The sequence below is a fragment of the Chionomys nivalis genome, chromosome X, assembly GCF_950005125.1.
Source record: "Chionomys nivalis chromosome X, mChiNiv1.1, whole genome shotgun sequence".
Classification (NCBI taxonomy): Eukaryota; Metazoa; Chordata; class Mammalia; order Rodentia; family Cricetidae; genus Chionomys; species Chionomys nivalis.
In genome coordinates, this window is record NC_080112.1 from 12,667,866 (window position 1) to 12,682,460 (window position 14,595).

Sequence of the window (14,595 nt, forward strand, 5' to 3'; positions counted from 1 at the left end):
GAAGTTACACAAGTACTTGAAGAATTAAAAATATAGTGATGAAATCAAAGGAGAAAATTTAAAATCTCCTTGTGTAAATTTCAAAACAGCAAGGGAATGTGAAAAAGGCAGGAGACAGAGAAAAGAGAAACATGAAAGCAGCGAGTTTAAATAAATAAAACAAAGGGAAGATAGGTAGAGAAGAATGTTATAGAGAGGAAATCAAATGAGAAAGAAATTTCCAAATAAAAACAAAAAAGAAATTGAGAGATTAAATTAGTTTATGAAGGGTAATAGAAAGCATTTTTTAAACAGCAACTAAAGAATATGTAAATTATAGTAAAGAGAAAAAATGGACAGAGGAGACATAAGACAAAAAGAACAATAAAGAAAGGAAAAATCCTAGATAATGACTAAAGGTATAAACATAATTGGAGGAATGGATCAAAGAAAATAAGAAGCAAAAACATGCTTTTAAAAATAACAAAATATAAAAATATTGCTAAGTTAGTGTTGGTACACTCAAAAGAAGTCACAACAATTAAATCTGTATCAGAAGAAAATATGTCCTTCAACTCCTGAAGTTGGATGTGTCTGTTGAGTATGATTCAAAAGTTTCAGAGTTTTCAGACTCAGTAGCAGTGAATGAATCTTAGCCTGATCTCAGACTTAATGTAATCAAACTTCAGTATTACTTTCAGTTGAGATCTGCTTCTATCCAAGAGCACATTTCTTTTCCTTAAGAACACTATTTCTTTACAGAAGCTTCTCAGTTTCAGGAGGTCCCATTTATTCAATGTTGCCCTTAGTGTCTGTGCTGCTGTGGTTATACGTAGGAAGCGGTCTCCTGTGCCCATATGTTGTGAGTACTTCCCACTTTCTCTTCTATCAGGTTCAGTGTGTTCAGATTGATATTCAGGTCTTTAATCCATTTTGACTTAAGTTTTGTACATGGTGATAGATATGGATCTATTTTCATTCTTCTACAGGTTGACATCCAGTTATGCCAGCACCATTTGTTGAAGATGCTTTCTTTCTTCCATTGTATGCTTTTAGCTCCTTTATCGAAAATCAGGTGTTCATAGGTTTGTGGGTTAAAATCCAGATCTTCTATTCAATTCCATTGGTCAACTTCTCTGTTTTTATTCCAATACCAAGCTGTTTTCAGTACTGTCATTCTGTAATAGAGTTTGAAGTCAGGGATGGTAATGCCTCCAGAAGTTCCTTTATTGTATAAGATTGTTTTGGCTATGCTGGGTTTTTTGTTTTTCCATATAAAGTCGATTATTGTCCTCTCAAGATCATCAAGGCCAGCTGGACTGGGACTGAAAAAGTATGGGATAAAACCCAACTCTCTGAACATGATGGACAATGGGGGCTGATGAGAAGCCAAGGACAATGGCACTGGGTTTTTATCCTACTGCATGTACTGGCTTTGTGGAAGCCTAGCCTATTTGGATGCTCACCTACTTAGACCTGGATGGAGTGGGGGAGGACCTTGGACTTCCCACAGGGCAAGGAACCCTGACTGCTCTTTGGACTGGAGAGGGAAGGGGAGAGGAGTGGGGTGAGGGGGAGGGAAAAGGGAGGTGCGGAGGAGGTGTAAATTTTTCAATAAAAAAAAAAAGAACACTATTTCTGCACTGAGTCTATGTGACATTTTAAATCTCTGCCAGTGTTTGTTCCCACAGTAACATCTCTGGGCAATCTCTCACCCTAGAGCTGTTTACATATCAACTTCTAATCTTATACTGGTCCTCCTTGAGGCTCCAGTGTAGCTCAGTTTCCAAGGATAAGTTATCTCTCAAGATAGCTTGCAGTCTGTTCTCTCCAAGTTACAGAGAGAGACATAATGAAATTTTTCTCCCTTGCTGACCAACCTGTACATGATTACTCACTCACCAGAACCTGCATCTGCTTTGGGATCTTGAAAGACTATGGACTTCTCTTGCAGGCAGGAATGAGTGCAGGCAGGAATGAGTGCAAGATCCTTATCCTCAGGCCTGTCTGGATTATCTTTTGGAGGAATCTTTTACTGGGAATCAAGAGTCTGGAGCTACATTCTTCTTGTTTTTTTTTTTTTTTTTTTCATGAGTCACCACAGTTTTGCTACACAATTTTCAGATAACTTGTCAACAACTTGTGAATTTCTGAGGTTTCTCCCTCACTTTCTTTCTTTAGAATATTACTTTTTTCTTTTTTTTTTCTTTTTGATATTTGGACTCTTCTGCTTTACTAGGTTACATGGAGGCAGTTTGTACTCCATTATCATTAACAACTCAATAATTTAACTTTATACATTATTTTATATGGTGCTCATACATTATTTTGCAATGCTAAAATAAATAATTCCTAGAATAAATTTCCCTTATACTGGATTATCCATTATTTATGTTGATGGCTAAATTTGATAGTTTTTTTTTTAGTGGCCTCAACCAGACCAATGACTCATTGCGATGAACACTTACAAGTAAAGATGTCTGGACTAAACTGCATACTGTGTGACTCACTGTGTCTCACTTCGGCTTCCACACTGAGATTTTCTTATTTGCTTTGTTGTTGTTGTTCTTGTTGAAAGACAGGGAGCTCTATAAATCACACTTTTGAAAGCACCTCCATATGTTTTTATTTTGTTTTTGTTTGTGATTTGTTTTGTTGGTTTTACCTTTAAATTTTGTATTGTGTGGGAGGTTCCAAGGGCAGAGGGCAAAAGAAGGGAGAAAGGGAGATGAGTGACATCAGGATGTATGATGTGAAATTCACAAAGAATCAACAAAAAGAAAGTTTAAAAGACTTTTTCCTTTTAATTATGAAAGATTAGTTGGTAGTATGTACAAGTTACCACCACTTCAATGCTATGAATTTCCTCAAATTCTCTAGAACTGCCCATTTACCTGTGCTGTTTCAGTTAGATGTCTAGTTATAATCCTATGCTGTCTTTCATTATTTTTGTTACATTTACTCACTAAGTATTTGATGAAAGAAAGAATGTGTGAGGGAATTATTGCATAAAATATGCAGATGTTCCACGTGTTGAATCAAAATGTAGACCCTGAACTTTACCTGGGTCTTTCATTTCCTTGGTAAAAAATCAAAATGTTACCAATGATCTGTTTATTCAGCATTTTCATGGGGAGCAAGGGCATAGTGTCATTTGTATGCTTCTTTCTCACAGCTAAACATTTTCTCAATATGGAGGTGCTTTCAAAACTGTGATTCATGGAGCTCCCTGTTTCTCAAACTACATATTTTTGTTGCTAGAAAAGGGATCTATTCTGTCTGCATATGTTTTAAATCTATGCTGAATAAGATGACTATACCTTGTGCTAATACCTCATATAATATCTGGTAGCAACATAAAACAACAGTGACAACCTTAAAATAATTACCTGCGAGGTGACAAAATCTAGGAATTAAAGGGGTTAAGTTTATATGATGTTCCCAGATGCATTTCCCTCAACATAGTATCCTTATGAATTTCCATTTAAATTCTTCATCCTAAAACTAAACACTTTTATTCACTGAACTTGAATCTTTTTCTTTCCTTTTTAAATTACAGGCCATGTAGCCCTTACCCTATTAACAGTTTTGTAGCTTTGGCCATCATGAAGAATAAATACATACCATCTAGTGAGCATAAAGTACACTTGGTAGACCACAGACACTTGTCAGAGTGATCAAGGGAGGTGGCTTACCCAGAACTGTCCAGAAGACACAACTGGCTTTCTGTGACAATACCCAGTGGTATTGTACAGCAACACATAATATCTAGAACATCTCTGGGACACTCCTTGTACTTGCATGCTCAGATCCTACTGAATCCTAAAGTTGGACTGAAAATTCAAGGATACACCAAGCCTGGTCAGTAAAGAATCATGTATCACAACTACAGTCTTTATTAAGATTCTTCACCCCCTCTCCTCTGGACACATCTTCAGGCTATACTGAACACTAGTGTCACACCTGAGTGGAAGCTATTATTGGGCTCTGGATTAACTTTGCATTTATTCCTGAGGACTTCAGGAATTTTTATACTATGAATATTTCAGTAGCCTCTCAGATTGTGTTTTTTATACACTGACTATAGATTTTCTGAGAAGATCCATGTTGCTCAGTTTGGCAAGAAGCTTCTATTGGTATACTTAATTTTTAAATCACATCTATAGGAACCCTAACAATCTTCATGCTATTGCAAAAATATAACAATCTATGGGTGAAGACTAATTTTCTGATTGTTTGAATGATAAAATGCTTCTGGAGGCTTGAATTTCAAGACCAGTAAATTTGACATTTGATGGGAGATGCTGTTTACTTGCAAGGACACAGCTAAGAAATGTTCTGGTTATAAGGTCAAGATAACTTTAGCACTATTTTGAAAAGAAATGAGAAATTTTTATCTCCATTTATGCTTCAAATATTTGTACAGCATTTTTTGGTCAAGTGAGACACTTTGGAACAGCAAGAAATGAAGTAATAAACCAAAGATCTACCTTAGGGTTGGAGATATGGAACAAAGTGAGCTATAGATAGGCTCTTGTTCGACCCTGGCATATACCAGGTGCCTCATCTTTGGATAATTATAAAGAACCAGATGCCTTCATTTGCTCTCTCAGAAGCAGGTTTGAGAAATGTGGCACCAGAGTGAGAATGCAGTGACCATAGAACACCTGGCATCCTGCTCAAATATATTGGTTAAATGAATGTAAGTTAGTTTAAATATTAATTTGAGAATAAATTTTGCCATCTTCTCCCCTGGGTTTTGTTGATGTCGTTAACCAGAGTGTGTTTAAAAATGCAACTAAAGGAGGGAAAAAATACAGAATCAAGAAAAAAAAAACTTTACAACTAAAACTCATACATTCCCTTTTAGTCAATATATTATTTGGGGGATAAGTCTGGCATGCTTAGCTAATAAAATTGGAAACCCCTAGAGTTAAATTAAAAACTAGCTTTTTCTTTTCTCCTCTCCTGACTGTTCATTCTCTGTCTACAGTAATTTCACTGTCATTATTTTCTTGAAGATGTTTGAATTTGGACAAATGGCAGTCAAGAACTTCAACTTTAATGCATTGTAAGAGAGAGGGCTCTGACTCACAAGGAAGGGGAAATAATGATACACTGGTAATTTGTAGACAGACTCAAAGGATGCGTCTGTTTTTTCCTAGGAAATCCCTGAATTAAGTGGAGAACTTACCAAGCTTGTGGCCTCTGATACCTTTCATGGCTTAATGTAAAATATACCCCAAAGCATTTAATCTACCAAATCACAAATTTCACAGGCTCTGAATGTTTGCACTTGACTTCTGATAACTGGAACCCATTCTCCTCATTTGTTCCTTCTTTCTACTTGTTCTTTATGACCTGCCACACATCTCACCATGTCCCTTATATGATAGCTGTTTCCAGACTCTGCTATTCCCTATATAGGGAAGTGTATTATTTTTTCTTGCACCTCACCCCAATATCATATTATTTTCTCAACAGAAAAGATTCACTCATATTTGATGAATGAATCAGCAAGCAGTCTTTATTAAGATTTATTAATATGTCCTGTTTTATTACATGAGCTTGGTAAATAAATGTACTCTGCATTTTAATTTTACAGAATAAACTAATAGGTTTAAACCAATTCAAGAGTAAGCTACATTACATAATTTCCACTCCATTATTTGAAAAAAAAAACAGTAAAATTGTGTTACCAGTTTCAATCATAGATTCTACTTACAAGGAATAACATTTAAAATTAATCCAAAATTAAACAGCTAAGCAAACCCCCAATTAGTAATTGTTTTAACCTTTTCTACTGAGCCTAGCTTTTATTTTCCCTTACTTAAAATTTTGGCTGCATTTTTCAAAATTAGAGTGAGCCCATGCAAAAACAGGTCCCTCGCACTGGGTAAGAGAAACTAACAATCAGCGCTCTGCAAGCCACATTGTTGGGCTTCCATCTTCGGAGTCCCTTGTGGCCCAGGCCCTCTCTTCCTCATCTCTCAAAGCCTCTTCATACCAGACTGAAAAATCAGTTGGGTCACACCCATTCATCTTTGCCAAGAACTCCAAAACTTTCATCTTGGTAGTTTCAGCATAGGCTCTTGGACCCCACAAGAACTCGAAGCACAGAGGCTGGCTATTAGGCACCTGCCGATACTCTAGGTAATTTTCCTGCACTAAATTTATAGTGAGGAACTCCCTGGGATCCCCACAAATGAAATGCTCCTCCCCATCATGCACTCCTACCAGCTTCAAGAATTCCCAGATTCTTTCTTCAGAAGCACAGTTCCCTTCTATGAATATTACACCCAGAATGACTATCAGGAAAGCATTTCTAGGCAATCTATCATTGTCACTCAGTGTGTCCTCATAGGTGAGGTTCAGAGAGTTGACAAAGACATAAGCACTGCTTAGAAGATCACTTTGTTTTATATCAATGCCAAAGGTCATCTCCAAGCACTTAGAAGCTTCCATGAAGATGACAGGAAAATGGTTCTCATAATCTTTGGTGACAACCTCATGAATTTCTGATAATGTGATGGGTTCCTTCATTCTATACTTGTAAATGAAAAGAAACACCAGATCAGTAGCCTTTTCTTGTATCACAACATCCAGCAGGGCTTCAGGATCTTCAGAAGACTGACTGGCACCTGAACTCTCTTCGTCATTGCTGCTTGTTTCATCTAAATCCCCCCCTAAAATAGATGAGGGGAAGAAGCTTTGAGCATTCTGAAAAATGCTCAGTATCCTAGGAGCATATCCCGCATTTCCCTCCAGATTGCTCTGAAACAGAGAAAAGATTGACGAGGAGGAGGAGGAGGAGGAGGAGGAGGAAGGAGAAGGAGGAGTGAAACTTGGTAAAGACACATTAGAAGATGAGAAAAACATGGAAGCTATGTCTGATTCTTCCTCTCCCTTCTCATTTTCTTCCTCATCCACTTCATCACCACACTCTTCCTTTTCATCTTCATTCCCTTTTACTTCCTCTTCTTCCTTCTCATTGTTATCTTCCTCATTTTTCTGCATATTGTTATCTTCTTTCTCTTCTTCTTTTACCTCCTCTTCTTCCTGTCTCTCCTCTTTCTCAGCTGTGGGAACCAGTGGGAACTCATCTGGTTCATCTGGGATCTGGAAGCTTACACTTTGCTCCAGGCTGAGGCGTGGGTGCTTTCCATAGCGAGACATTATTTTGCTTTCTGGAGGCAGAAGACAGAAATGTAAACAGGTCAAGGGGGATGAGATTGCACAGACATGGGGAAGTAAGAGAAAAACAGAGCGACCCAGCACAAAGGGAAATATTTGTTCGTGAAGGTCCTAACAAAAGCCAACTTACCGATCTTCTCCAGGTGATATGGTATAACCTCAGAGTTCTGCAGACTTTCTATTTGGTTTGTCCTTTAGGAACCTACAGAAGAAAATGATAAAGGTTCTTTGAGTTCAGCCAGAAGTCAGAGTCTGATTTCAGGGAGTACACATACAAGAGTATGTGGGACAAATTGTGTTGGGGTCCCTGTATTCTGCAGAACAATGTTTGTGTATATGGAGGTGTGTACACCACTTGGACTCTTGACACTTTCAGGATCTCTTTGGTTCTATGATTTTGAAAACACAAAATTAATCCCAAGGTTCTCACTATAGTCCCCGGAAGCTCTGTAATAGAAAACTAGGTGGTATCATCCTTAGGTTAAAAATAAAAGTAGACTGCCTGGTCTACAGAATGAGTTCCAGGACAGGAAAATGTTTTTGCCGAAAAACTTTGTCTTGAAAAAAACTGACTAAATAAGGAGCAGTGGTTTCTCAGTGCTGTCCAGGCTATGAACAAACAAACAAAGTGGAGCAGTGGTTTCTCAGTGCTATCCAGGCTATAAACAAACAAACAACAATGTGGAGCAATGGTTTCTCTGTGCTGTCCAGGCTATAAACAAACAAACATCAATGTGGAGCAGTGGTTTCTCAGTGCTGTCCAGGCTAAACTCTGAACAGTTGTGGAGTGAAAGACCCCCTTTGTGCTTACCTTTGCCCCATGAAGAGTATACCCATCTGGTAGACTAAGGTCTAATTCACAGGACAAGACTTAACATTCCAAATACTATGAAGCGAAAGTGATGGAGCACGATTCAGAACCATATCAGGCTAACCTGAATGACAACAAAGTACCAGCCAAACTGCAGGGATCATAACTCTTCTAGGTTAGAGGTTCTTTCATTCCTTTTCCCCTTTTTATCTATGCACCAACCCATCCATCAACTATCATCTATCTATCTATCTATCTATCTATCTATCTATCTATCTATCTATCTATCATCTTACAACCCAACTGCAGTTTCCCCTCCCTCCTGTCCTCTGGTTGCCTCCCCTCTGCTCTTCCCAATCTACTCCTCCTCTGTATCTGTTCAGAGAGAGACAGGCCTCCCGTGGGTATCAACAAGCATGGCATATTCAGGTTGCCATAAGATCTTGCATTCTTTATCATGACAACTTTCATCATTCTTCCTCTGTTGCCCCTGGTCTGCCCACCTCAGAACAAACACTCAGTTACTTGATCATAGAGATAGGGTATGAACCACAAAAGACCACGTTACACAGCTCCTCTAGGAGATGGCAAGAGGACATAGTCAAGCTTAGTACACCTCTTGTCCTTCAAAAGAGCAAGATAATTGTGTCCTCACTCCTCATTCTGGAATATTACCTGATCTCCACACAGATTTTCCTCTCTTCTGATCTGTTATTGTTCTTTTCCAGATGGCCTTCTCTTCTGATGAAGATGTTTACTGCCTGAGAATACAGAGAGCAGTGAGAAGGTAAAATACTTGTGAGGCTTTGCCGTAAGAAACATAAATCTTCTGTACTACCACAAAATTAAAGGAAGCCAGGCCTGACTGGCCAGGTAGTTGTCTTGGAATGCTCCAGGTAATTAAGAACTGTTAAAGTTGCCGGGTGGTGGTGGCATGCCTTTAATCCCAGCACTCGGGAGGCAGAGGCAGAAGGATCTCTGTGAGGTTAAGGCCAGTCTTGTCTACAAGAGCTAGTTCTGAGAAACTTTGTTTCAAAAAAAAAAAAAAAAAAAAAAAGAACTGTTACAGATTCTTGAATTCCATGTTGGGATTCTGAAGTTGAGGCTCTTATACAGAATGCTGCATTATACTCTATAGGTAAGGAATTCCAGCTTCAGGAAATGAGCAGAAAAGGACCCTGAGAGAGGACTGAGAGCATTGGTTAGGATCATTCTCATCCCCCACAGAAGTAAAGGACCTCACTTCCCCTTTTGTCTGATAGTCTGGGGAGCTCCAGATAGAGAGGGGGTATACTATGTCAGTAAATTAAATTTGTGAAGAGGATGCACAGTGAGCAGCAGCAGCAGTTTGTAAAATATCAGTGTGAGAACCTTGTCAGACTCTCCCCAGTGTTCCGTCACTGGAGCAATCTCTTGGATAGTTTCCAAGGCAAAGAATCCTTCCCAGATTTTTGTCCTTCTGAGAGGACAAATCTTCCTTGGGATATGAATACAGAATTATGGTTAAAATGTGTTCTTGCTGATACCTAATCTTAGCATCCTGATATGGTTGCCTGAAGAAGCAAGACTAACAAACACTACTGATTTCTGAAGGGAAAGGGAGAGTATCACTCCTCCCCCCAGAGGATCCTCCTCTTCTTTCAGAGTTCTCATAAGCCTCCTTTAGGTTACTTTTTTTTTCTTTAATAACCAATAAGCAAATACCTTAGCAAGCAGGACTATTTCCCTACTGTTTCTGTGGGAGAAGGAAAAGCTGTGACTCTTCACCCAGAGTCATGTCCTTCAGGACTGGAACTCCTACTCATGGTGTTTGGTGTCTAATACCCTGTTAAAAAAGACTCAGCATAAAGTAAGGGAAATGCCCCATTGATCATTCTGCCTAGAGTCACACAGAGACAGGAACTGAGACAAACTGTGGCAGAGGTCTATTTCTGTGGAGGTCAGGTAGAGTCTCAATCTTTACTCAGAGTCTTCCCAGTCCTCCTTAGAGATATATTCCTGATTTTTCTCCATGCAGGAATTAAAGTGAAAAATCCAAGCCAGTATCAGAAGTCAAGTTATTACTTCTCTTATTCCCTGAACATTTCAGAGTCGTAGCAAAAGACTTCATGGCCTAGAGCAATGTTTCTCAATCTGTGGATCAAATGACTCTTTCACATATCAGACATTTACATTACAGTTCAGAACAGTACCAAAATCACAGTTATAAAGAAGTAATGAAGATAATTTTATGGCGGGGGGTCATCACAACATGAGGAACTGTATTAAAGAGTTGTAACATTAGGAAGGTTGAGGATCACTGGCCTAGAGCCTAAATAAGAAATTTCCTGGGCAAGGAGCACTGACATTCCATCTCGATTTCTATAGTGGAGGGGATGGCAACAAGTTTGTTCTCTCAAGTTCTTCCTTTTCAAGGTTCAAATTGCATCTTTGTATATTCGGCTTGAAAATTAGTTTACTCATGTGGACTGAAAACATACTACAATGTTCATTATTTTCTTAGGAAAAAAAACTCTAGAAACAGTAGACTCCTCATAATGCCTGAGATGAATGCTGTTTGAAAAAGTGGAACAACCTCTCTCTATCTGAGGAGAAGGGGTAGGCCCCAAATTCCTTCATGTTTCTTGGAGTTGGGACTGTTCCCCTGCCAACCATAATCCAGCCACTTGATCAAACAAACAAACAAACAAACAAACAACAAAAAAAACTCATCTCCCTTGAACTCTGGGCACAGAAGGCAGAAACAAACAGCATGAACCTATTTTCCTTTGGTCTCCCTGGAGGTCCTACATTAGTAAGTGAGGCTATTTATGCCTTTTTCTGTGGAAAGAAAAGGCTCATATTATCCTTTAGCACCTTTCTACTCAAAGCTGAAGTACCTCCAACGTGCTGAGTTTAGCTCCTTCCCTGAAGACCTCTCTCAACCACAAAAGGATTCACACACCCCTATTATTTGTGTTGCACACCAAGTTTCCCAATCTTCCATCAATGTCCTACCAAGGCCTTCTATTTACATTCCTCCAGACGTGGACTTAGACCCTGCTGACCCAGTTCTGCCCACTCTCAATGTCTTACTGCTCTCAGTATCCCAGGTGAAAGCTGGGAACAGCATACGACTTGCCCTTTCTGGGTCATTTCTGAGATGAATGCTGGACAGACCCCTATATACGTGGGTCTGATCGCCCCTCAACTTCTTATTTCACTCTCAAACCTCTCTTCTCAACATTTCCTGAGGTTGGAACCTGTGCTCCACTAAGCCCTCTCACGAAAGGCCTTACCTCCCTTAGGCTTCGGACAGGAAGCTCCAGGTAGCAAACACCAAGCTGGAACAGACTGGATGTCTTTGGGGCAGCAGTCTGAGCAACTCGAATGGGCCACACCTCTTTTTGTCCAACAGAGAAAGCCTCCGCTATTTTCTGAGGCTCCTCCCACTCAAGGCTGAGACTGCTCCTGATAAACCGGTTTAGCGTTTTTTCTCAAAAACCTCAAGTCCCATAGTCCTGATATTGAGCTTGTGGAAACAATGTTTAGACTTACAACCTTGCTTAGAGATTCCTGGGACCACAATTTCGTCAAAGAGGACTAAAGCCTTATTATTTCTGTAGAGGTGGGAAGGCTCCCATCCAACCTTCATGCTCCTCCCCTCCAGATTAGGAATTCTTCTGAGTCTTGATCTGTCCAGAAAGCCTCAGATCCCACAGACTTCTGACATTGAATTTATGGAAACAATGTTTAAAGCTGCAACGTTGCCTAGAAATTCCCAGGGCACAGCCTGGTTAAGGAGCATTGTCACTTAACTCTTTCTATAGTGCTCAGAAAGACTTCCTTCCATTCTTCCATTAAGACCATAACCTTTAAAGCTAGCATTCTCCCAAGATGAGTGTGGGAGAATCCTACTTCCTCCAAATAATTCACTGCCACCAGCCAACAAGATACAAGCTACAAATAGCAGATCCTTCACCCTTTCTGGAGGCTTCCTCCTAAGAATTCTGGGGAAGGTGAGGCCCAAATCCCTGTACATGTAAGGGAGTAGGATATTCCCAAAGCCCCATGAGAAACTTCCATTCACTCTTCAGAGGGTCTCTCCTCAATATTTCTCAATCCTGGGACCACTTCCTTTGCTGACCTGGATCCAGCCCATTCCTTAAAATATTCATCTTCCTTGTATTTCCCACATGGGATTCAGGGAAACAATTATTTCATCCAAAATTGACATGCAACCTCTAGGCTTTAGGGAAACTGCTTAAAAACACATGAGTGGAGGCAATAATATTTATGGGGAAAGGGAAACCTGACAATCCTCAACTGCCATTGTCTTTGCCTTGATGTTTACCAAGGTTAGAACTATACAATCCAAAAGCCTCCATCCCCCTAGTCTATCAATATGTAATCCAACAAACAGCACACTGCTTTTCCAGCCCATAGTGCACCAGAGAGAAGATTGCCAGGGTAGACAATGTCAGCTCCATTCTTTTTTTGGAAGGGGATTCCTCTTAATCCCCCCTGGAACCCTGATAGTTCTCTCTCACTTGAATGTTTGTCTTGTCTGGGAATCCTTTCCAGCAGTCCTAAGTCCAACACACCCCCAAATCCCCACGTCTTTTAGATTGGGATCACGACACTACTGAAAATAAGGATTTTGAGCCATGACCTAAAGCAGAGTACCCTAAGGTGCAAAAGATGATGTTTTCACTGTTTCTGTGAAGGAAAAGAAGATTCTATTCATAAGACCATTGTTTACACTGAAGGATATGCATCATAAGGGAGTGAAACCACAGACAGAAAAGCTGCAAACCTGCTTGTATTCCAGAAATGGAACATGGGGAAAATATTTAGAACTGTGATAGCCTGGAGCCCCCACTGTCAGGAGGAAGTACCCTGGCGAGTGGGGCTGGAATTATGTAATGACTTTGAGTGAGGAAAATATTCATATTCTTCACTCAAGTTCCACCTCCTCAGGACTCAATCTCCAGCTCTCTTTCCAAACTCTCAATTTCCTTGACCTTGCAGGACAGAACCCAGGAAAGCATACATTGTTTCACCTTCTTTTATCCAGGCAGGGATGGCTTCCCGGGAGGGCACAGGCAGAATAATTCTATCTGTGGGAGCCTAGAACACAGCGAATTTTCCCAGATCTCTTATCAGGTAAGGCCTTCATGATGATGCTGCGAAAGCGAAGACTTGGATAGGAATGAACTGCCCAAAGCTGCAAGCAGGATCATGGTAATTGTCTCTTCTGAAGGTATTCACCTTTGTGGTTAAACATTCCTGAAGTGATGCTTAGGTTGCTGCTGTTTTATCAGAAACTAAGATACTAGAACAGTTTTCCACACATGGAAAGTAATAGCCTTAAAAGGCTCTAACTTCAGTATATCACTTATGTTATGGTTTTGACCCTTTCTCAGGTTTTCTAGAGGATTTGGTATTAAAAAAAAACAAACAAAAAACAAACAAACAAACAAAAAATAAACGTAAAAGGGGAGACCTTGTCCACCATTATTTGTAAGGGGAAATTGTTGGTCACCTTATCCTAGGAATGTGCCACACATCTGATGAATGAATACTCATAAAACTTTTTTTTTTTAAATCCTTATATAGACTCTTCAATACAGCTCTTTTCTTTGGGGCAGCCCAGTCCATTCTGTCTTTGGGGTATTTTCTTTGTTTAGCTTTCTTAAATAAACTTCTATTTAAACTAAGTTTCTTGAGTAACTGAATCCATTCCTCTAAGAAGACAAGAACCAAGAGATCTCTATAAAACCCACAATATTTTTCCCGGGCTGGAAATCCTCCCTTAGCGATCTGAGTACAGATGATCTCAAGACATGAAAATCTGGGAAACAAACTAGTGTGAGTCATGGCCAGTAATGGAGATTCTTTCAGCAACTTTCTTTACGTGTGGGACCAACACCCTCATCTTCCTGAAGGGAAAGGCTCCTACTCACTCATTACTAGAACTCCTTACCTGCCAACCCAAGTTCAGTCCAAAATCCAAAAGCCTTATATCCCTCCAGTTTGCAACAAACAACTGTACAAACCATCAAATTTCCATCTTCCCTTTCAAATAATTTATAAGAAGCCTTGAACTTTCCTCTTTGTCCAGTACTGAACACACAAGCTCTCAGACTTGTGTCTGAGATAGATGCCTTCTGTGAAAGGTCTAATCTTATTTTTTCTATTCCTATTGTCCTTTGTGCTCCAATAATATTTGACCAGTCAGTGTAACCGACCTTCTTTTTTGTTAAAAAGGAATATTGGAGTAGAGCGACAGCACAACAATTAAGGGCACAGGCTACTCATCCAGAGGTGCCAGAGTGAATTCCCTGAACCCTATTGGCAGTTCAAAATTGTCTGTAACTCCAGCCCCCAGAGCATCCAAATTCCTCTTCTGACCTCCGTGATTATGAGGCACACCTATAGTCTATATATGTATGCAAGAAAAACACTCATACACATAAAAATAAAATAAGAAAAATAAGATAGAAATGCCTATCCAGTCTATAACATTCCCCACCTTCTCCCCTTTGCTTTTTCTGCTGTTTTCCAAAGCTAGCCAAGCTAGACTATGAGGTTAGATCTCAGTAAAGGAGGAACAGCCAAGCCCCTCTAGT

General features: G+C 39.7%; 1 protein-coding gene across 1 annotated transcript; it reads right to left on the reverse strand.

The window, feature by feature from the left end:
* Positions 1-5,892: 5,892 nt before the first annotated feature.
* Positions 5,893-7,155, reverse strand: LOC130867484 (melanoma-associated antigen 10-like). The gene has a single exon (XM_057759518.1). It carries the CDS (start codon positions 7,153-7,155, stop codon positions 5,893-5,895), a length of 1,263 nt encoding a protein of 420 aa, XP_057615501.1.
* Between the last annotated feature and the right edge of the window lie 7,440 nt (positions 7,156-14,595).

Coding starts and splice junctions, on each gene's coding strand:
- LOC130867484 (XM_057759518.1), bottom strand. CDS start 7,155: ATGTCTCGCTATGGAAAGCACCCACGCCTCAGCCTGGAGCAAAGTGTA.